The sequence below is a fragment of the Heliconius melpomene genome, chromosome 5, assembly GCF_056956725.1.
Source record: "Heliconius melpomene rosina isolate 202511_hmr_F chromosome 5, ASM5695672v1, whole genome shotgun sequence".
Classification (NCBI taxonomy): Eukaryota; Metazoa; Arthropoda; class Insecta; order Lepidoptera; family Nymphalidae; genus Heliconius; species Heliconius melpomene.
Window position 1 is genome coordinate 7,169,924 of NC_140393.1, and position 23,107 is coordinate 7,193,030.

At 32.6% G+C, this 23,107-nt stretch overlaps 2 protein-coding genes across 2 annotated transcripts; both read left to right on the forward strand.

Annotated features, from left to right (window-relative positions):
• Window positions 1–8,181: 8,181 nt before the first annotated feature.
• Window positions 8,182–10,448, forward strand: LOC146539124 (uncharacterized). The gene is made up of 3 exons (XM_085185796.1): window positions 8,182–8,287; window positions 8,432–8,579; window positions 8,967–10,448. Exons 2-3 carry the CDS (start codon window positions 8,442–8,444, stop codon window positions 10,023–10,025), a joined length of 1,197 nt encoding a protein of 398 aa, XP_085041922.1. The 5' UTR covers window positions 8,182–8,287; window positions 8,432–8,441; the 3' UTR covers window positions 10,026–10,448.
• Window positions 10,449–11,289: 841 nt separating this feature from the next.
• LOC146539125 (uncharacterized) lies at window positions 11,290–22,810 on the forward strand. The gene is made up of 3 exons (XM_085185512.1): window positions 11,290–11,659; window positions 16,415–16,635; window positions 21,675–22,810. Exons 1-3 carry the CDS (start codon window positions 11,542–11,544, stop codon window positions 22,575–22,577), a joined length of 1,242 nt encoding a protein of 413 aa, XP_085041638.1. The 5' UTR covers window positions 11,290–11,541; the 3' UTR covers window positions 22,578–22,810.
• The last annotated feature ends 297 nt before the right edge of the window (window positions 22,811–23,107 follow it).

Consider the following 23,107-nt stretch of genomic DNA (forward strand, 5'->3'; position numbering starts at 1 on the left):
AATTAAGACTTTCGCAAAAAAAAAAACTTTTTCCTGACACTAAATTTTGACCTTTTCTCTTATACCTTTATTTTAAAAAATATATATTAGGAGGAACTTGGTAATAACAGACCTTAATTCATATCAACTCCCAGCCATTTAGCCTAATATTTAAAATAAACATACATTTAATACATATATTAAAATGCTAAAACCTTTGTTGTAGATCAATAAAAAATATCATTCAAATATTAATGTTTACTTTGAATAAATTATTAATAATATAGCCCGATTACGACAATATATTAAATTTATTCAGTCGTTTATATCTTAACTTCTAATCAACAACGACACTTATGAACTATTAATTCAATTATATCCATTAATATGGAGCATATGTATAATATTGTAAATATTGGTTTTATATTTTTTAAATTAACTAATATTCGGTCGTAAATTACTCCGATGAGTTCCGCCATTTAATACGCTGTCTCGAGATTGAGCGAAAAGCGGAGAACGAAGTGTCTTTGAGTGTCAGTAGTGTTCTCTATCTTCGATTCTATGCAGAAACTTTGAAAGCATTTTTTGTTAAAAGAAAGAAAAAAAAGCGAAGAAAATTATAGATCAATTATTTAAACTTTACAATGATTGTAACTGTTTGAAAAATGTTTATTATTTATTATAATTCTTATTTCATCGAGGTTCTTTTTCTTTGAAGTGTTTAGATTACATCATAAATTATTCTTTTTTTTTATTTTATTAAAATTACTATTTGAAACTTTGATGCTATATAAAAATATTTTAGGTGAAATGCTGGCTTTTGCGACGGTGTCTAAAATTTATGTTTATCCACTACTGCAACACGCAATGTCTCGAATACGTGGTATGAACGTAGAACGTGGAAAAAAATGGTAAACGTAGTGTTTTGACACTAAGTTTTATTTACACACACTGATATGCGGGATAAAGCGTGAAATTGAAAAAAAAAACTCTTTTCATAGGTAATAATAATTTAAGTAATTATTTATATTTAATTTATTCCGTATAGTTGTAGCAAAATTCACAAAATAAAGTTATGGGACAACTTTTTAAATTCCCATAAACCATAGATAGACTTTATTCATGTTGACATCAGTTAATCTATTTGTGATTAAATGTGGCAACACCAAATCAAAAATTTATGTAGTTTACCTTGGACCGTGTCGATTACGAGATTATTCTAAAATTTATGTTACAACCATTCAATATTCTTGAATATGTGGCTTATCTGATAATTTTGTATTAATTTATTTAAATCTTTAAAAATAAACATTAATTTAGGAGGAAAAATATAGTAAATATAACTCTTCCTTTCCTCTTTTTTTTTTGTGTTCCCAATGTCTCGATTTCGGATAGAAACAACAGAATGTCTTGAAATTAACTTTTGTTTTCTTATCTTGTTATGTGGGATAAAATAAAAAAAAACACACACAAATAGTGTTGCCATTGAATACAAAAAAGGAAAGTTCGAAGGTGTGAGAAGATTTCAAAAGACATAAATGCTTCTTTACATAATTAAATAATAAATCGACAACACATGTCTCTGTGGGATGCGAGCTTAAGTGACGGTGCTCACGCTTGGAAAATAATAAAAATATAAAAAAAAACAAACACTCAGCCCAGCAATATAATGATAATGTAATAAAACATACATATGTCGTATACCATAAGTTTATTTTTAGTTTTTTTTTATTTAGACTTTTTGTTTCATTTCTTTTTACTTTCACTATCGAAGGGTACAAAGGATTAGAAGTAATTAGTTCTAAAGTTAAGAGTTTTAAAGTTTAAGTAAGTTAATTGTAAGGCGGCACAGTGGTACAGCGACCGACTCTAAGCGCAAGGGTTGTGGTTTCGATTCTCAGACTAAGGAAAGAAATAATTTTCTTTTCTCATTCTGGCATCGCCACTTAACACGTAATGACCCGGAAAATAGGATGGAAAGTAGGAAATCGATTATCTTGACGCAAAGTTTTCCCTGCCTATCCTGTAATGAGCGGGATACAGCGTGAATAGTACTTATGTAAAAAATATCAAAACATAAAATACAATAAAAACGTTTAATCTTATCAAATCCAATCATTAAAAATATTCTATAAACGGGATTACCTCAAAACATGCTTATTTCCTTATTGAGCTGACCATTTTAAATTCGAATAAAAAATAAGGCCATATTGATATAGACACGTTCCAATGTTTACCGTCAAAGATAAGTATGTGCATTAGAAGCTATTGTTTTAATTATAAAAAAATCTTATCGATATGTTTTTTTTCAGCTTCACGCTCTATCCCGCACATAAAAGGTTAGGTCGAGCAATCCTGGTATTAAGGCAGTCCGTCCCCATTAAGACACTTCCGTTCCCCATTTTCTGCCGAATTCTGGTGTGGCGGAACTAAACGCCGCGCTGCACCGTTACCAGAGCGAAGAAATGAATATATTTAAATAAAATAAAAAAATAAGGCCATAATAATATAGACACGTTCCAATGTTTACCTTCAAAGCTAAGTATGTGCATTAGAAGCTATTGTTTTAATTATACTATATGCATAATGCATATTACCGAGAAAAAATTCTTATTCTTATCGATAAGTTTGTTTACGTATTCGATCGTGGTGAGAATTGTCTGTCGTTTCGTTCTCACGCGTGCCGGCGTGGTGTACACCCACTGGCTAATTATAATGAAGTAATTATGTGTGTTTGTACGTGTGTTCCACTAATTCCTCTAAACTCTGTCACGGTGGTTAATCTAAATGATGTCAGTTCGGTTTTCTTATTAGATTTGTTTTTTTTCTATTTCTTTATTGGGAATAGGGAACTTGGGAACCTAGTCTTAAGACACTCCGTTCCCATTAAGACACTTCCGTTACCAATTCCCAAAAGAAGTGTTGAGTGGCAACTCAATACCGGGCTTTGCCACGTTATCAGAGCGAAGAAATGAAAATATTAAACATTTTATTACCTCGAGTGGGAATCGTACGCACGACCACTGGCGAAGATACTACAAGACCTTCTTGTGAGCTTTAGTCCTTTCGGCCTTTACAGCGGACGGTACTCTGTCCCTGACTACCTACATTCTCCAAGGAACCTAAATAATATGCAATATTTCAGCGTTCTACGCCGAACAGTTCGATCCGTTATCTGTCAATTAGTTAGTAATGGAAGAGTTTTATATTCTACATCTAAATTATGTAATACCTAGTCAGGGATTCTAATTAGAATCTAGATTTCGTTTTGTATAATTTTTTTAGAGGTATAACATTTCAGTTCATAGAATTAATATTTTTTTATGTTAATAAACTAATTAGTATAGATTATGCAAAATTGTGACTGAGTTGTACGAAGTGATTTTTAAATATAAATATATGTTTATTTTAAATATATGCTAAAATAAATATATTTGGTATTTAAAAAATAATTTATTCTAATACAAATTCGTTCCAAATTTTATTTAGTGCCAAAAATTCGTGATTAGATATAAAAATCAATTTTTCTCATTAAGGTCCCATTTATTATATATTTAACAAGGATATTGTATTTTTTTAATTAAATGTCACAGAACACCTAATAAAAATGCTAATAATAAAAAAAAAATTAAAAGAGAAGACAACGTGGCTTACGAGGACTTTCCCAGAGGTATTTTGCGATTCGTTGTCTCGGCATATAATAAAGCTAAGGATATAGTAAAAAAAACTCCAGCTTTCACCATGCACTATAAAATTATCCATACATTAATAAATTAATTAATAGACAGATTATAATCTAGTGGTATTATACAATATATACACGTATATAACCAAGGAATTCTTGTTTTTTGTATGTAATTTAGGTAAAGGCAAAATTAAAAATAAAACATTTCATTTTACAAAAAAAAAGCAGTTTCAATTCAGCGGGAACCCAGTGTTAAGACATCCCGTCCCCCAATTTCTACCCGATTTTTGAGACGTTGCGTCAACTCAACACCAGGCTTTCCAGAATTTGGCGGAAAGTGGGGAACGGAGTGTCTTACCACTAGTTTCCCTCTCAATATCCTGCTGTGAGCGGGATACAGCGTGAAGCTGATAAATTAAGCAAACTAATATATGTAAATATATATATATATATATATATATATATAAAAAAAAACCAAATTTATAGAAAATCAATGGAAATTGGATGTAAGTTAAGAGTCACACATTATAGAAGATAAGATATAATGATTACTTATATAACCGGTTGGATAAATAATTCAAATTAAGTTACAGGATATTATTTTATCTCGATGTATTAGCATAACTTTTTGAATATCATAGTAACGTTTAACACGTGTAAACTACATATATAGGCATATAAAATAACTGAGATGTCAATCAAATTATACAAAAAAACATTATATTTTAAGTTAATTCCTAATAAATATTTAAATATTTAGAAGAGGCATTTATAAGAAATTCTCATAAGCCGACTTCATTTTTTTATTATAATTTATAATTGTTATTATAGAATTAAAACTATATTTTTTTATCACTTTATGTTATCTCATAAAATCTTTATTTTATTTCGTCTCCTCAAAGAAAAGTTGCCCCACATATATTGGGTTTATTTAGCTCACAAATTGCAGACGACATGTTTAACCTAATGTTAAGACACTCCGTTTAGTGGCGGAACACAACGCCGCGCTTTGCCTCGACACCAGAGCGGAAAAATGAAAATATTAAATATTTCCTTTCCCCGAGTGGAAAATTTTGTGCCTCTTTGCCACGACTGTTAAATACATTATACGATAAGTTAATATTATATTACTTATTATAATTTTTAAATAATTTAGAAAAAAAAACATTAAAAAATAAAAAAAACGTTAAAAATTGCATAAAACGACCATATCCCTAGTGACTAGACAATAAAGCAATATAAAATTCTACTAGATTACGTAAAATCTCACCAGTATTAGGTTACAAATTACAATTTTTAAATAATTTAAAAAATCATTTTCAGCTCATTTGTATATACAATTTTAACAATATCTATATATTTATATTATAATTAAGTAATACACACATAAATTAGAATATTTTAAATAACACCTACCAATTACAATTTCAAATATAACATATTAATTTAAAATATATTATCAATTATTGTTTTAAAATACAAGAATTTATGTTAATTTGGCAGATAAAGGGAAAATCTTTGTTGCAGTTTAGAAATAAATATCAAAAATCAATATAAGCAGCGAGTGATTAAGTGTAAAATATATGAAATTATTTTATTTTAGATTATTGTAAAAGTGCTTCGACTTCCTTCCTTCAGAACTCGAAAAGTATCTGAATGCGACGAAATTATTTTTTAAATTAATATTTAAACGAAAGAAAATGTTGAAATTTACCTCTACCTACAAGTATATTAAAAAAAATATACATTAACTTACAACTTACTCTTTTTCTTCTCTCGATAAGAAATTTACAAATTATTATAAAAAACAAGGTGGCCTTAAATTTTAAGTTTTCTAACTATATACAAATTTAATAAAATATGTAAATTTTAGTCAATTCAAAATGTAGCTTAATTTTTTATTAATACAAAATTTTTGTATGTTAAAAATCAATTATGTACAGATAGAAAAACCAGTTGTCGTTAGACATAGGCAAGACTGTGCATTAATCAACGTAATCAAAAGGTTTTTTTTATTTTTTGTCTGTTTGTCTGTGTTTGTACATATTAATCTTAGAAATGGCTTACCCGTTTTAAATGCTACCACTATTGATTTTGGCTACTTAAGACTAAGAGGTAGTTCTATTTAACGTTTCTAAATAAGTATTGAAAAGTTATAAAGTTATAAGTAAATATTTATTTAAATGTATATTTTCATTTCTTCGCTCTGGTGTCAAAGCAAAACACATCGTGGAGTTCCAACTTAACACAGGGTTCCCTCTGTCTACCCTAATGTGCGCGGGAAACAGCGAAAGCTGATTTATTTATTTAGCTATTGTCTTTAAAATGATTATGTTATTATACCACAAAATAAATAATTTAATAGTACTCGGGGGGTGAAACCGCGTGTTTAGCTAGTTCAATATAAAATTTGTATTCCTTATTTACGCAAAATACCATAAAATTGACAGTTTCCAATAAATTAGATAATGGGATAAGAATTCAGATATAAAAGCTAGATTAGCGTTATTTTAAATATTTGTATTTTAATATATTTGCATACGTTAAAATTATACAAATTTGAGGCTTTTTATTTTCTTAACAATATATTCTATTTTTTTTACCTTTTTAACGATAAATTTTAAATTTTAAAAATATGTCACGTTACACAAACATGTAGGTGTATATTTATTGGTATTTAAATATTATTAAACAATAATATTATATCATGTATTATGCTACTTTTTAAGATTCGTAAAAAAATAGTTATTTTAACTGTTTTCTTACCAAATTATAATAAGTAATACAATTTTATGTAATTAAAAGTTTTTAACCGCGGCTTCGCCCGCACGTCGCAATCTAATATAAATAATTAAGACTTGCGTATCTTACGCAGATAAACAGTGATAGCTCAAAACCAATAACCTATATATAGCCTTTCTCAATAAATGGACTATGTAACGTATCATTTCTTGAGATTAGCGCGTTTAACCAAACTAACTATAATTTAGTATAGAAGTATTCAAACAAAAATCGAACCCACAATCATTGATTTTACGGCCGGAATCTGCTCCACTACGCCACAACGCACCGGTCTTACTAAAAGAATTCTTTATTTTTTTATAGGAAAACAAACTCGAAAAGCTTTATTGACTTAGCCTTACCACTAAAATTTCCTATTTTTCTATTTTTATGAGATACTGTACTGTACAGGAAACAACAGAGATCTCTGATGACTATTAGTTAAAGAATTTTTCCTTTTAACCTATTCTAGGCTGAGTAATGTTTGGCTTTTGCATTATTCAGATGGTTTCTTAGGCAATTTAAGTGTAAAATATAAAATTCAGTTAATAGGTATATTGCGTCAACTCAATAAAAATATAAGATGCGTAATTATTTTATTATTATTTCTTTAGGAAATTTTGGGTTAAATGTAGGCTTTTGTAGTTTTGTTTCAGTTGTAAACAGTTCAAATCAGTGTAATCTGCGTTAATGATGAAAGCGGTGGCGCCGGGGTACAAGCGTGAAACTGTAAAAGCGACAGGTTCTCGGTTCGATTCCCATTCGATCAAATGAGATATTTGATATTGAAAATATTTTTTCTTCGTTTTGGTAGCGAGGCAAACTGCGGCGTAAAGTTACCCCACTCAACACGCAATGCAAACTAGGTTCTCCCTGCTTACCCTGCTATGTGCGGAATGCAGCGTGAAGCTAAAACAATCTGTGTTAATGGTAAAACATTAATATAATGGCGGTCAAATCATATTAAATAACTAAAGAATGACATTTTGTTTTTTTTTTTTTTCAAGAAACGCTAACCTACAGGCTATAATTGAATAGTTTTTAAACGGTAATTTTATCATTAAATAAGGTTCGAAAATGACAAAGACAAACTATTCGAGAATTTCAAAGAACACTCGCGCCAAATTCTACCTGAGTAGAAAAAGATAATTTAGCTTGTGTCCCATTTCGGGCCCGCCTCGTTTATTGCCTAACTTTTTTTATTTCTTTTACACACCGACAAAGTAAAAATTGTATGTCGGTATCTTAAGAAAAATAGCTATTTATATACAAATGAATTGAAACACAGTTATGTTTTTGTTTTAAATATAGGTAGTGTTACTTTAATGGCCCTAACGACTTAGGTAAAATGTATTCAATATTTTATTATTATCTTAATGTTCAAAGCAAGCCGAATATATGGATATAGAAAAGGAAAACAATAAAGGCAAAACACGCTGTTATCGCATATCCCGTTGCAGTAATAAACCACATGGAATTCCATTTGGCGGCTTTTTTTTTTCATTTTTTATATACAAACTTGCATAATCAAGAACTTTATTAAAAAAAACAAAACTAATATTAAAACAAGTTCTTAATTAAGAAGGTTTTAAGTTATTTCACAGTATAAAATAATTTAATCTGTTCCTGGGAAAGTATTTCACGCGTGTTGGTAAGTTGATCCCAGCAGGGGACACCACACGTGCATGCGCACGCCATGAATGGGGGAAGGGACGGGAAGGCACGGGATGAGGGGGGAAAGGCTTTTTTCAGGCAGTACTAGCCGAAACGCGGCCGGAGGCGCACGCGCTTGTTCCCACAAAATAAAAAGTTTATAGTTTTACCCAGTGATCGTGTTTCAAGGTTAGGAATAAAATATAATAATAAACAAGTTAGAAACTAGATCTCGAGTTAATCTTTATAATAAATTATCATATTAAAATTTTATAACTTCTTATTTATGTGACAAATTTCGGAGTTTTACAATTTAATAATTTTGTTTGTCAGGTTTTACAAAATGTCGTCGGACCCCGCGCCGCTGTCTAAGACGGCTAAATACAAGAAGATAACTAAGCCCCTGCTTGAAAGGAAGCGGCGCGCGCGCATCAACCGCTGCCTGGACGAATTAAAAGATCTAATGGTCGGCGCTTTGGAGGTAAGTTTTAATTATAATACCTAAAAGTGATAAGATTAAAATTAAAGTGCTAAATAAATAAAATACAATTAATTTTTATGCAAGAAAATGTCCTTTTAAAATCAACAAAAAATAAATAAACCAATTTAAATTTATATTACATTTAATTTGCTACCAACACCAACAAATTACAGTTGTCTCGTTTCATTCATGCGCCAGAGTGTATTTATCTCTGACCGGTTGTCTTTTTGTTTGTTATCCGACTTAATAAATGCGAAATTTGTTAACTAAAAATAAACAGAAGCCAACTAGTACAGTTATATTAATGTTACACTCAACTCCCGTAACGTGGAGCTCGAGGTGCACCTGCCCATTGCCCATCATTGTACTATTTTATTTTGTTCTCAGATCGATGACGACAACCTGAGCAAGTTGGAGAAGGCAGATATCCTTGAATTAACTGTTAACCATCTTACAAAGTTGCATAGGCCGAAAGATCCTGTTTTGGAAGCTAAGAAGTTTCAAGCTGGGTTTGGGCAATGCGCCGCGGAAGCGTGTAGATTTATAATGTCAGTGCCAGACCTGGATTCTAATGTCAGTCAAAATTTAATAGGACACCTATCAAGAATGATAACTGTTCAGCCATTAACTATCCAAGTTCCTGAAAGACCATCTTTTTCACCGCCAATTTCACCGTCTTCCGTCGCCTCTGATAGACAGCACTATTACAGCGATCATGACAGATCTTCATCGGATGCGGAAGATTCAGTTTACTCGGCAGAAAGTGCTTCTAAACAATGGTCGTATGTTAGACCTAATAGTAAACAAAGCGGCCCCATGACCGGTCTACTCACGACTGTCGACAAACTAGTTTCACATCACAACTCCGAAAATGGAACAATAAATGGTCATCGAAATGGAAGCTACTTTAACAGGGTCCCAGCCGAAGCCAAAGATGTTATTCTGCAAAAAATACGTCAACACATAATGGATAAGCGCGGAAATGAAAACAATCACTTTGAAGTTAATGTAAACGCTGAGGCTCAGTTGGAGCCGAGGTATTCGAGAGATGAGACATACAGAAACGATGCCGCATACCATTATCCTACGCAAAGTTACCCCAACAATGACACATTAGATCTTAGAAAAGTACGGTCACCGACTAAACCCCCTATTGTACAATCATTGTCACCAAATGGTCACATCGAAAAGAAAAGTCCTCGCGAACCGGAATTGCCAGCATATGAAAAGAAGTCTAAAATCAACGTTAATCTCCACGAACAATGCGAATCGGCGATGGATTACAGTAACTTACCGCCAAAAAAGAAAAGGAAATTGATTGAGTACCAAGAGTACAAAAAACAAGAAGAGGCGAGACGGCAACTCGAAGCTTTTTATGCTGAAAAAAAAGGAGAAGGACCACCAGCGGACCATGAGATAGACGCAAACAAGTGGCGCCCCTGGTAATAGTTTATTTTTTATGGTTAGTGACGATTTTAAAATGAGAGAAATTATGAAACTTACGATACTACCAATTTTGATGATTTTTACGATCAAATCAATATAAGATGATTCAATCAGTCATTTTATAATTGTGATAATAATTCTTCCACAATAAAGCTTTAATTTGTTTTAATTTGTTATATTATAGATTAAGTATTATATCTAATATCATTAGTGCCTTATGAATTGTACCTATATTTAAGTTTTATTGAAGGTGAAAACAATAAATTGCAAGCATGTGCCATGTATCTGATCTCCATGTCTTCCTTTATATACGGAGTCGCTTTTTATTTGATGTCATATTGTTGTTTATATTTAGTTATAAGTACGATTATATAATTTTGTGTGATTCTACTTAAATTTACAAATATTAATAAAAAAATCAAATCAAAATTAATTACTTTTTTTTATTTTCCTTCTACTAAAACAATAAATTATATAAAAAAACTGAAAAAACAAATTTCAATAAACGATACATTTAATACCAATAGAAAAAAAACTTAAGCAACACCAAATACAAATAATATAAAAAATATGAAAAAAAACCTCAAATCATAAATTTTGTATTTAATAAATATATATATTTATTTTTATAATACAATAATCTCAATTTTCAAATTTGAAAAATAATGTCGGTCTGTAAGTGTAGCTAATATATAATTCTTAATTATACTAGTTTTGACGTTCTTAGCGACATCTGTAGTCTAATTTGTATAACATTTTAGAGTACAAAATTAACACTAGATGGCGCACGTGCAAATAATATTAAGCTCGTCACCGCCGTCTAGCGTAAAATACAAAATAAAAACACTAAGTAAATGTTAAACGCCATCTATCAATAACATTTTTAAGCAGGACATAGCTATTTAAGAATATATCTACTGAGCGACAGATGTCACTACATAAATTTTTGTAGGTTTGTTTAAAAAATATTCTATATAAAATCTATTTACCTTATTTAAATTTACAAATAACGTAATGTTACTTTTAAATCCAAATTTAAGTTTTTTAAATAATTAGTAACATGTTTATTAAAAATGCATTTTTTTTAAATACAGACAAAATAACTACCTATTATCATAAACACATATTAATTTAAATTACAAATAAATTATACTAAATATTATTCATTAATCTACTCTCCGCAAGATGGCGCTATACACAATCTCACTACAATCACTCATTCTCGTCACTCGTAGTAGTATAGTAGTGGGGCGCAACAACTCCATTTATTCAATGACACGCCGGCGAGCTGGCTGGTCGGTGACAGTAACAGATAATAAAATGAATTGCGCGCGAATTCTAACGAACACATTCGAAGTTTAAAAACGATTTGACAGTTACAAATAAAATTTTGACGTATCGATTTCAACTAGATTTATTTATTTTAAACTAATGATTAATCATTTGGATAAACAGAAAGTGATGTTTTTTTGGTGTTGAGTGAAGTGTTTATTATTGAAAATGTTGTTGTGAGGCAATGCTTGTGGGGGAGCAATCGCCGGCACCGCGGGTGGTGGCCGGCTTGCGGAAACTTAGACCTGAACTGACACCAGGACCTGTGCCTACGCCAGCTGATCCCAATCTTAGGATATCAGGTAAACTCCTATTCTTATCTTATATGAATTAAATAGAAACGTGTCAATTGTTTAGTATACGTAATTCCCTTCATTAATATACCAAAACAAACTGGCTGGTACATTGACCCCTTTAGTGATATAATTAATATTATAATTAGGTAATAGAATATGCTATAATCAAATAAAAACATTGAGTCTTCTCCGTTTTCTTCGGTTAATAACATTTACAAATTTAGTAGTTTTATTGAAATAATGATAAGAAGGTAGACATAGAAGTTTATCGAAGATTTTTCTTTATGCCAACCATATTGTCGTGGTATTAACGAAAATTGAAGCAAAAATATTTAACTCTTAGTACATCCTTAAAAATCCTTAAAAATATAAATTTTAAACATTTCTCAATGAGTAATATATCAAAATTATTTTACAATCGCACATCCCACATGGCATTCTATATTAAAAACATCTGTCATCAATGGGGCGGAAAACGAATGGGATGACTTAACATGTGGTAGACAGTACCACCATTGTTTTATTTGACTGATTGCATCTTGTCTCTGTATTTAATGACGTTTCCTTTTATATTATTGTAAAATGTAGCTGTGAATTTTATAATTGTAATAATATTTTTTCCCCATTTTAACGGAAATCTGTATATGTTTAAAGATTAATCGTTATTTTGTTGAATGGTTCGCGTACCCACATTTTATGAAGTTAAAGAATGTAATAAACCAAGTTGAATTTTTTTTCTCTGAGCTTAAATACGTTTTAAGTATAGGAATCTAGCGTTGTTTTTTGTAATAATAATTTAAATATTTATTCATCTATATGTATACTTATTTACTCTTGACTATCGTTCCATGAGATATCCCGTATTACATACCCACCCATACATTGTCCACGTAACGTCCTAATCGTACGTTTTGTAAAGATATTTATTTTAATATTGCAAACGCGACGGTTGTGGGTTGGATTCCCTTTTCTGGAAGAATGACCTGTTTTTATATTCTCACTCCTGGTTAGAAGATAAAGAGCAATGGCGAGTTCTGCTACTCAACCGTGCTAAAATTTAGGCGTAGTGTGGGGGGCCTCAACCTGTCCTGCTATGCGTGAAAGAGCGTGTTTGTGCTATTTTATTAACTGATACTTTGCGGAGCAACCAGATAAAATTTAATAATAAACAACTCTCTTTGTAAACTTCTCACGAAGAAAATCCAAAAACGTGCTTTATCTTATTTTATCTATCTTTTGCTGTATTTACTTTGAATGCCTACACCAACAATATTCCGAATATTAGATTCATTGAGTCATACCCTTCGGTTATTATCAACACAATTGTTTACAGTGTTATCAGAGCAGCTGGTCCGTTAGGCGCCCTTTAACATTTCTGGCGTTTGAATCATATTGTTAATATATTTCAAACTAAATTAGTCGTTTAAATGACCAAAGATAGTAGTCTGGTATGTAAGATTATTGCTTTATTATTTGAGTTTGCTTAAATAAGTTATTTTTTTCTCGTTTTCATTCATAGATATGTAATTTCTGAATGAAAACGGCATCTCAAGATTGATCTTAGAGTTGAGAGCGGTTTATGCCTTTGCTTTATTGGCAATAATATAAAAATAATCTTAACAACAACTTTCACATTGTTAGTTTTAAAAAAAAAAAATAATAATTGTTATTGTTTATTTTTAAAAGAGTTTTTGTTAACGGAAATCATAAAAAAAATATATAAGTCTTGTAAGTAGGGAAATCCTGTAAACAACCTTACAGCGACCAATGAAAGTCACGTGATTGTCACAAGGCTACAATTTATGGTCGTGTGAATTATTTTTTATAACTGTCTAATGGTCAAAAATGGACCAATTATTATTGCATGTTATAAAAATATTTATTTCACAACCGAAAAAGCCAAAATTAATTATACAAAAAAATTCATTGCAAAACATACATTAAATGTAAATATGTATTAATTAATAAAACACGAAATGTATATTAATTAGTGCCGTCATCGTTGCACAGTGCGTTTATGTACATCTGAATTAATTATTTTCTGTTTATATTAAGTATTTTATTTTGTATATTTTATTTTAATATAATTAATATTGGCAATGCAAAGCGTAGCGTTGAGTACCACCACTCAACAGTGCGGACAAAAATATATCTTCTCTATATATATAAAATCGAAAGGTCACTCACTCATCACGAAATCCTATAAACTACATGTGCTAGGAATCCCAAATTTTGCATAGGAGTTATTTATAGGACGTAGGTGCTCGCTAAGACAGGAATTTGCAATATTCGATTTCTAAGGGGTTGTTTTTGGGGTCGAAAGTTTGTATGAAACTTCGTTACTACAAATGCTAGGAGACTCAAATTTTGCATAGACGTCACTAGGACGTAGTCATGGAGACAGAAATTAATAATAACATAGTTCACGCGGGTGAAACCGCGAGCGGGCCGCTAGTAAATAATATTTATGACACAATAAATAAGCTGTAAACCCTTACACACATCAGATCTAAATCAAAAAATTGTACACACTTTTTTAGCTTAACGGTTTATCACGCACATATCAAGATAGACAGAGAGAATCTGAGAGATCCTAGTGTTAAAACATTCCGTTCGCCAGTTCCCACCGAAGCCTGGAGACATCACCTATGTGCTGAGTAGCGGAACTCATTTCCGCGCAGTGCTTCGTTACTTAGAGCTAGGAAATGAAGATATTAAATATTTAATTTCCTCGTGCGGAAATCGAACGCCCAACCCGTTGCGTATTTAACATCTAGCCTACATCTATTGGTTCCAAAAAGCGGTAAGTATGGCATATAACAATAGTATAGGTATGTCTGTAGATTATTGCCTTAAATCGAAAACAATAAATAAAACTAATAGGATACTTTTCCGTTATAGCATCGCGTGAGTTCTCCCAAAACACGCTATGTTGTTTGGACGTTCTGTCGATGTTCGCTATAAAATCGATATTCTGTCGCGTGATTCCGATAGCCGATGCTATTCCAACTGGCATCTTCCATGTTCAGTTTTCATAGTTGTTTTATCGATATTTTTTTACGAAACAAACGAATATTGAAGCCAGAGTCGCTAAGACCTCGCGAGGCCTAGAAATATAAAATTCTTATATTATATGAAATTGGTAATTATTATAATTAAAAATAAAAGTTTTTTTACTATTATATGCGGGGTAAAATTGAAAATACATAAACGTACTAGCTAGAGAAAACACTATGATACATGGTGTTTAAAGAGAAGTTTCGTTCTCAGCTTTCTGCTTATTAAAGAGATATTGGCGGAACTCAATATCCTTTAGCCACTATAAGAAAATATTAATTCAAATATAACTGTCCCTGAACGAAAATGGAATCCACTGTCATGGATCAAATGATTCAAGAGGAACGTTTTAACATACTTTTTTAGCTTCACTCTGTATCCTTCACATAGCAGTGTAAGCAGATGGAACCTGGAATTCTAATGCTTCCAGAACGGTTAAGGAAACCTAGTGTTGCCAGGTTCCTTGGTTTTTTAAGTGGGAACTGTGTTTTCTTCGTCCCCATTAAGATACTTCCGTTCCCGACTTTCCTTTACGAATTCTTCCCTTCCTTTTCGAATCGAACTCAAACTTGTCACATTTACAGACGCTTCTTCCCCCTACAACATAACTGGTCTCTGTAGATGCATAAAATGCATGCATTGAAATGCATTGGAGTTCAACCACCAAAATTTATGAAACCAAAAATAACAAATATTCATAATAATTTTTATGTAGTCCGTACTATCGTCACTCTGGTCAAAAATCATCCCTTTTTACGAGACTTTTGTATATGAAACATATAAGCGATTCGTTTTGTTCGAAAAATTGAACATTCAGCAATTTGCGAATTAATCTATTGTAGGTAGTTAGTTGGTGATTTAAAGAATTAGGTCGCGTGCGGTTGCTGCGTTAGAATTAAATTTAAAAGGCATTTGTTGGAGTTAACCATTCAAGGTCCTAACTAGGTTAAGTATTGAGTGAGTATAGCGACATTTGCTTCGTAACTCGTTTACAGTACGGTCAACGAGTTGTGGCCGCTTTGCAGCTAGCTGTAAATGGGTGCGCAAATTAAAAAAAAAAAAGGATTTTAAGATTTTTCTTACTTTTTATTATTTGTTTTCGTGTGAACATTACGCAAAAGCTCAGAATTCCTATCTTCAAGTCGGCCACGACTTGTTAACCGTACTATACTTACATAATATTGGTTAGTTTGTATACACAAAACTGGACGGTCTCTTCAAATGGCTTGGTATATTTGTTTTTGTTATTCGGCCGTCTAGACTTGAGTGTTAATTATTATTTAATTTACATAATTTTGTGAAATTAGTTGCTTTTGTATCTAGATCAAGTCACGAGTGTTTCTAAATTATTTTTAATCTCTCCGGAGTTTACGAAAATTTTCTAAATACCTTATTTTAATTAATGGCGAAATTTTGTTAATGTTACTCTAAACTGGTTCAATGTGATGGTGTGTTCGCATTTAAAAATGTCTTTTACAACTATTTTAAATATACTCACAGCAGTTTAGAATGTAGATACAATTTCTAATAGTGTTTTCTCTATAGATTTGTTGAAATTTTCTTAAGTAGGACGACTCATTGTTCTGTTATAAGCTGGGTTAACACACGTTCTGGACAATCATTCTCGTTATTTTAAAATAATCCTTATTTTAGGCCTCTTATAATTTGGTAAATAAATTAATTAGGTATAAATCTATCCCTCAGGTGTCCTACGCCAATACTACAATGACGACGACCAGTCGTTCGCGTGGGTGCGAGCTGCCGTACGAGGGGGGTGCCTGCTGGCGTGGCGTGACGGCACTCTGCCCCGGAGGTCAGCTGCCCGTCTGCCCCTTAGACACCTGCATCTGCGGGCTGCCACCACCCTGCCCAATGCGTTCCAGCTGTCCAGGTTGCGGGATGATGCTGCTGTTGCCACGTTCCAGGTAGCTATTTTGTTCAAGGTGTTTCGTTTTAGGCTAGAGTCTAGAATTAGGAAATATGTGGAAATAAATCAAAATTCATATTTCAATGTTATTAAAATTTGTACACAATTGTGCGTTAGTAAATGCTACGGCTGCGGGTTCGATTCCCACTCGGGAGGATGAAATATGATGAAATGAAATATCGATGATTCAATGGAAAGTTCTGTTCCCCAAGTTTCTTAATCGGAACGAAATATCTGAATTAATTCCCAGGTTCCCTCTGCCCACCCTGCAATATTCTGGGTACGGTATAAAGCTAAAAAAAAATGCATTTTCTATACACCCAACAAGAAACTAAAATCATTTATCTCCTCGGCCCAATTGTAAGTGATTGTCAATCGACATCTTGACAGAGTATTTATTGGAACAGTTAGCGTTTGATTAATGATCTGTCAGTAAATTATTAGTTTCGGTTACAGATAAACCGATCTATTAAATTTCAAATCATATCCCGATAGTGCTTGGTATTTGAATACCCTACCAACTGCTTCTAGCATCTATGTCATAAATAATATGGATATATCAGATTTCTAATAGAGGCTTTCGCGGCTTCGCCCGCTTGAGCTGTATAATTATTAATATATTAATCTGCATTACTATCGTTGTCTCATAATAATAATTATCATTTTAAAAACTATTTTTTTTTTAAATATTTATAGCAATTTTGTCGAATTATATTCTTTAAAATGGTATAACTTTTAAATTTATAAAGCTATTGAAATAAAATAAACACCAAATGTTAAGGGGAAGTCTAAAAAAATATAATAGTGAAAACTGTAACTAAATCCGTTAAGCCGTTTGTAAAATTAACATGAACAAAATGCACAGACATATAGACATATTTTACATATCTTCCATGTACACATACCGATCCGTTCCGATTTTTAACCGACTTTTATAAGAAAAGGAGGTTATTATTATAAGTATAAATATATTTAAGAGTATGAATGTGTAAATTTACTATTGTAAAAAGTGCATTAAAACCAATTTTCGTTTTACCGTTAAATTTTTCCATTTTTCCAATTTAATAATATTCTAATTGATCTACTTATCTATTATCTTGTGGAACTGGTATATCAACTAACCAGCTCTAACTCATATGTAATTATTTAAAGGACAAACTACGCCAATTTTGTCGTACGTAATAACATACAGGAAAACACGCGACCGCAGTCTCTTACATTATTTAGTTAAAGTCGTTAGCTGCTGTGTTATTAATATAATAAATCGTATTATATTCAATTATAGGAGTCAAGTTAAATAATTATTGTTGTAAAATAACAAAGTTAATAACTAGGATTTATATAGAATTTCTTTTTTTCCCTTAGAAGGTTAGGTTTTGTACGATTATTATATCTATTTGTTGTTAGTTCTTATTTTTTGACGCAACTTAACGCCGGTCTTTTGCCTTGGTGCCAGAGCAAAGAAATGAAAATATTAATCAATAATCATTAATTTCCCTAGTAGGGATCGAACCCATAACCATCACGTTGCAGTCACACCCTTGTGCCCTGCGCCACGATGATCTCGTTCCATCCAAACGAACATAATATATAACCAAAATATATTTATCCTATATTCGAGAAGTTACGAGATCGCAATCACGCCTCGACCGCGTCCTTGAGGACTCGTTTACTATTGCAATTATGTTATTAATTCGATACCGTAAGTAAATTACACCTGCGTACAGTCACCGTCGGTTTATCTTATAATAATTATTAATAATTGTTAAGCTATGTATTAGTTATGTCTTTGTGGTCTATACTTGTTGAGTCAACGTGTTTTCGTTCCACATGTACTTGTGTTAGGAAAAGTTGTATAAGAACTTTGGTAATATTAGTAGTAGGTAGAAAGAAGATATATGTATGTAAAGCTTCACAATTTCGCGGAAATGAATATTAAATACTTCCATTTTCTTGGCTCTGGTGTCGAGGCAAAACGCAGTGTTTAGTTCCGCGCCACTTGACACGTAATACTTCCAAAATTCGGCGGAAAATGGGGAACGGATTGTCTTAAGTACTAGATTCTCTCTGTCACTCTACCACAGTGACACGACAGCGTGACGCTAAAAAAATGAAAGAGTTTTTATTCTTTACGTTAGAGGTGGTGGTTAGTGGTACTCAATGGTTCCAAATAGCCTTCGAATATCTCAACCGCAGCTGGTCTGCGGTCCCCAATATCAGTATTCTAAATTTTGCCGCAATACGTCAAAGTATCATTTGTGAATTTAATTAGCAAAGTACATTGAATAAATATGTTTTATATTATTTATATTTATATTACTTACAATTGTTTTATATTTAGCAACGATATCATTTTTCCCGTTGAATAATATTCGAATATGTCGACTTTATTACCGTATGCGTGAAAGTATTGAGAATCGTTAATTCCGTACTTTTTACCCTCGACTAAGAATTGAACCCGTTACAATCAAATATAGAGTGGTAAACTTGCAACTTACGTCAAAATTTCTTAATTTATCTCCTAATATATAAGAGTTACATACACATATAAATTTTCGATTCGCACTTGAGGAAATTAGGTATTTAATATTTCCATTTTCTTCACGGGGCGTTGAGCAACTCAAGACGCAATACCTCGTAATTTCGACGAAAAATGAGAAACGGAGTGTTTTAGCACTAATTTCCCTCTGCCTACCCCAACAAAAACAAGTACAAAATTTATGAATATAGAACCTGTAACATTATAGTTCTCCCAAACATACTTATGTAAGACAGACCTTGGAAATGTCATTAAAATGCAGCAAACTGCATATATAATGTCATCAAGGAATTCTATGACATAGTGGACGTATATGTAACTTAACGTTTAACATTTGTTTTGCTAATGGTTAGATTGTGTGTTCATAGAGAGAACATGTTAATGGTTGTTTAATTAAACTAGTGTTGTGTGTGTTCTCGTTTTTAAATACCGGTATTTTTTGGTTTTTGGTGTAGGTAGGTATATATGTAAAATTTTTTTTGAATATTTAGTTACAACTTTGGACGATTTCCACGAGGCGCGTATATAAATATTTTTCTTTCCTAAGTGTGGTATTTTAAAGTGTTTTAAAAATGTAAAAAAATCCTAAGTATGCAATAATAGTTTAAAAATGATGTTTTTTTATATTTGGTATGAAAATTTGTAGTCAACTGGAAAGTGGTATATGTAGTGTTTGTTTCAATAATAGTATTTTTATACAAATTAATGCACAAGGCTGTGACTGTAACGCGACGGTTGTGGATTTAATCCGTACTCGGGGGAATGAATTATTATTTATTAATATTTTCATTTCTTCACTGTGGCACCAGGAATTGTCCTTATTAAAAGTCCGGCGTTGAACGCCTCACGTAATGTCTCGAAAAAAAATTCAATCAATCTTCTAAAATCATTTAATAAACATATATAACATAGTAATATTTAAACATTTTTCAAAACAAAATATAAGCTAACAACCATTTTTGATGATCCTCTTGTATATAAGATCGTAATTACGACTTCAAAATAGCTCACACAGTTAATGGTCGTTATATAACTAACACGCTACAACCATAAGTAACCATAATTAATACATAGAAGGCCACTTACTTCACATCTCACAAGGAAATATCATATGAAGAATATACAATACAAATATTATACATAAACTAAATAAGTATAGTAAAATTATGAAGTCGGTCGATTCAATAAGTTGGTAACATTGAAATTGTCACGTCAATATAATTTGAATAATTTATGAAAGGATTGTCGTTTAACAATATAAACATACGTGTCAATGAAGTATACGTTTGCAAAGATATTTCTCTATGCACTGCGGTAGAATAATTGCATATATTGCATACTAGCTAGTGAGATACTGGATGCACTGTGAATGCACGCTAATTATAAATTCTGCGTGATCGGATGACTATTACGTGATAGACGGTTCTGCCTTTTTGTATGTTGGTAGCTTTGTGAGAATAATAGTGTATGTAGGGTGTATATGCATGTGTATATATATGTATATGTTAAAGAGAATTTGTATAATTTAGGTATTCTGTACAATATCTCGGCTATATATATAATACCTGGGGTGTCCAGGCAATGTATGAATTATTATGGATATTTCTTACATGCATCTAAACCTCCCCCTAAAATCCACTAACCCTACCTACCCCATCCTTGCTTTCGTCTTATACGGATATTTTCGGGATATTAGGTATTTTCTTACATTGCCAAGGCATTACATAGCCAAATTATACAAATTGCCGGTAACATTTATAATAACACTTCAAACTAAGCAATGCTTGGTCTGTTGAACACTCCGTCATATTAAAATAATATTTAAATAATATTACCTATGTATCGTATCTAAATATATACGAGATATTAAAAAAAACTGTGTTAACGTTAATCTAGGTGCGCATTAAATCCAACGAATATAATAAATCTTGTACACACAACTGACACTATCAGAAAAACGTTTAATATAATTTAAAAGAAAAAAATATTTCTGGAATTATTATACTGAATTATGAGTCTATTATATATATTTTTTATTTCTAAAACTGTAGTTCTACTAGTTCACAATAGGATATCAACGTCTTGCAAGACGTTCGGGTCCCCTTCGAAGCTCACCTTTCTCACGACCCGCTCGAATTAATAGACCTCAATAAAGCTCAACACCCGTAAATCATTGCTTCTTTGTCCTGTACGATCTTTTGATGCCAGTGTTTAACATAAGAAGGGCTAGAAAGCGAAGGTGTTGACACGTAAAGAAACACGTTACGACGAAAGGAAGTTCTTGTTCCTCTGCATAATATAATAGTGCCAACTAGTTTCGTTTTCAAGATCAGCTGGAGCTGACTTGGAAGTCGACAACCCTTTAAATATTCATACTATAACACTATTATGTGTATTTAAATAACAATTTTGGATCTATTCAGAACGGATCAACGATTGAGTCATAAATTTGTAGTGTATTTTCTTACCAATAGTAAATTTATATTTAATTGTTGCAGGCTTGCAATGCGACGGAATACGCCCGGTGGGTGCGAGCGCTTTGCGTTGAGATACTCGGTCAGACACCATTGCCACAAGTCAGATTTTTGGATGTGCTACCAGCTGCGGACACGTCCAGCAAAGAACCAAAGAAGGTACCCATTCAGGAGACGCCTGTATGTCCTCCCAGACCACCTCCCCGAGCGAGACGAAGGTTGCTAACCGCTCCGGAGACCCAGCTTCCTAGAAGAGACCATTCCCCTGCCGCTACGGACGAGGGCATCGTCGTAGAAGACGACGATTATGATTCATCGTCCGATCGCAGCCTCGATCTATCTCTATCACTGGACGCGCTAAAGACAATTGATGTGGTCGACGCGCCAGTGCGGAAAGCTGAGGTCGTGAAGTGCGATAACTGCAGCAAACTAAACAAAAGCCCTCAACATCACACTCTTCCACGAGCGAGGACTAGCGACACTGATATAGGGAGGCATAGGTATTTGAAACGTTGGGAGGGCACTACAGGAGGTGCTGAACGGGGCAGATTTGCGATGGTGGCGGCAAGAAGAAAGGCAGCATCACTAGAGAATCGCGCAAGATCTTGTTCCCCAAATTCTCACGAAGTTGTGTCAAAGTACGTTCCAGTGCGTGAGAGACGGGCTCTGTTTGAGTCGCTTTCGCAAAGCGGTGGAAGTTTGGCAAGAAGTAGTGAACAGTTAGCTCGACCTGTGATTGTGAACGATACTCCGAGGAGGGCGGCCTCGTTGCATGACCTCCAAGCGCCTCCAACAAGGTCGGTCAGCGACTTACGACAGTTCTTCGAGGCGGTGGCTCGAGGCGCAGGACAGTGTTCAGGCTTACAGAGATACAGTGCACCCCCTAACCCCGTGTCGAGAGTTTTCACATCCCTCACAGTGGTTTAGTTTCTTATGGCAGTCCTTATTGAACATATCTTGACTCTGACTCCCAGAATGCCAAAAATGAACTTTAAAGCTTCCCAAAGTGACTTCCTTGTTTTCCTTTGTGTTGGCGAGCTTGACTTCTTGTACATATTGTATATATAGACTGGCGTTGACCGCCGATTGTCACTAAGTCGTACGTTTTAAGACTGTTAAAAGTATTGTTATAAAGTATCTAATATAAAATGTATTAACTATGGTGTGTTTCTTTTAAACCTTTATATTATGCTAATGAATATAGTGAAAACTGGAGAAGGTCTTGAATTGAGGCCTCCCATCCCCTCCAGGCCATCACTCAGGGATATAAATGATTATTTATGCATATTTTCATTTCTTCGCTCTGACCAAGACCAAGAGAAAAGCGTGGGGTTAAGTTTTGCCACTCAACATAAAACCTCGAAAATTGTACTGAAAGTAGTTAACGAAGTGTAATAAGAGTAACACTAGTCTAGCTACCTCGTTATATGCGGGTTAGAGCGTGAAAGTGAAAAAAA

Bases quoted from the DNA above. Each gene is read 5' to 3' on its own strand.
- LOC146539124 (XM_085185796.1), top strand. From the start codon at position 8,442: ATGTCGTCGGACCCCGCGCCGCTGTCTAAGACGGCTAAATACAAGAAG. The intron at 8,580-8,966 runs GTAAGTTTTAAT...TTTTGTTCTCAG, and splicing joins TAATGGTCGGCGCTTTGGAG to ATCGATGACGACAACCTGAG.
- LOC146539125 (XM_085185512.1), top strand. From the start codon at position 11,542: ATGCTTGTGGGGGAGCAATCGCCGGCACCGCGGGTGGTGGCCGGCTTG. The intron at 11,660-16,414 runs GTAAACTCCTAT...TCTATCCCTCAG, and splicing joins TCCCAATCTTAGGATATCAG to GTGTCCTACGCCAATACTAC. The intron at 16,636-21,674 runs GTAGCTATTTTG...TAATTGTTGCAG, and splicing joins CTGCTGTTGCCACGTTCCAG to GCTTGCAATGCGACGGAATA.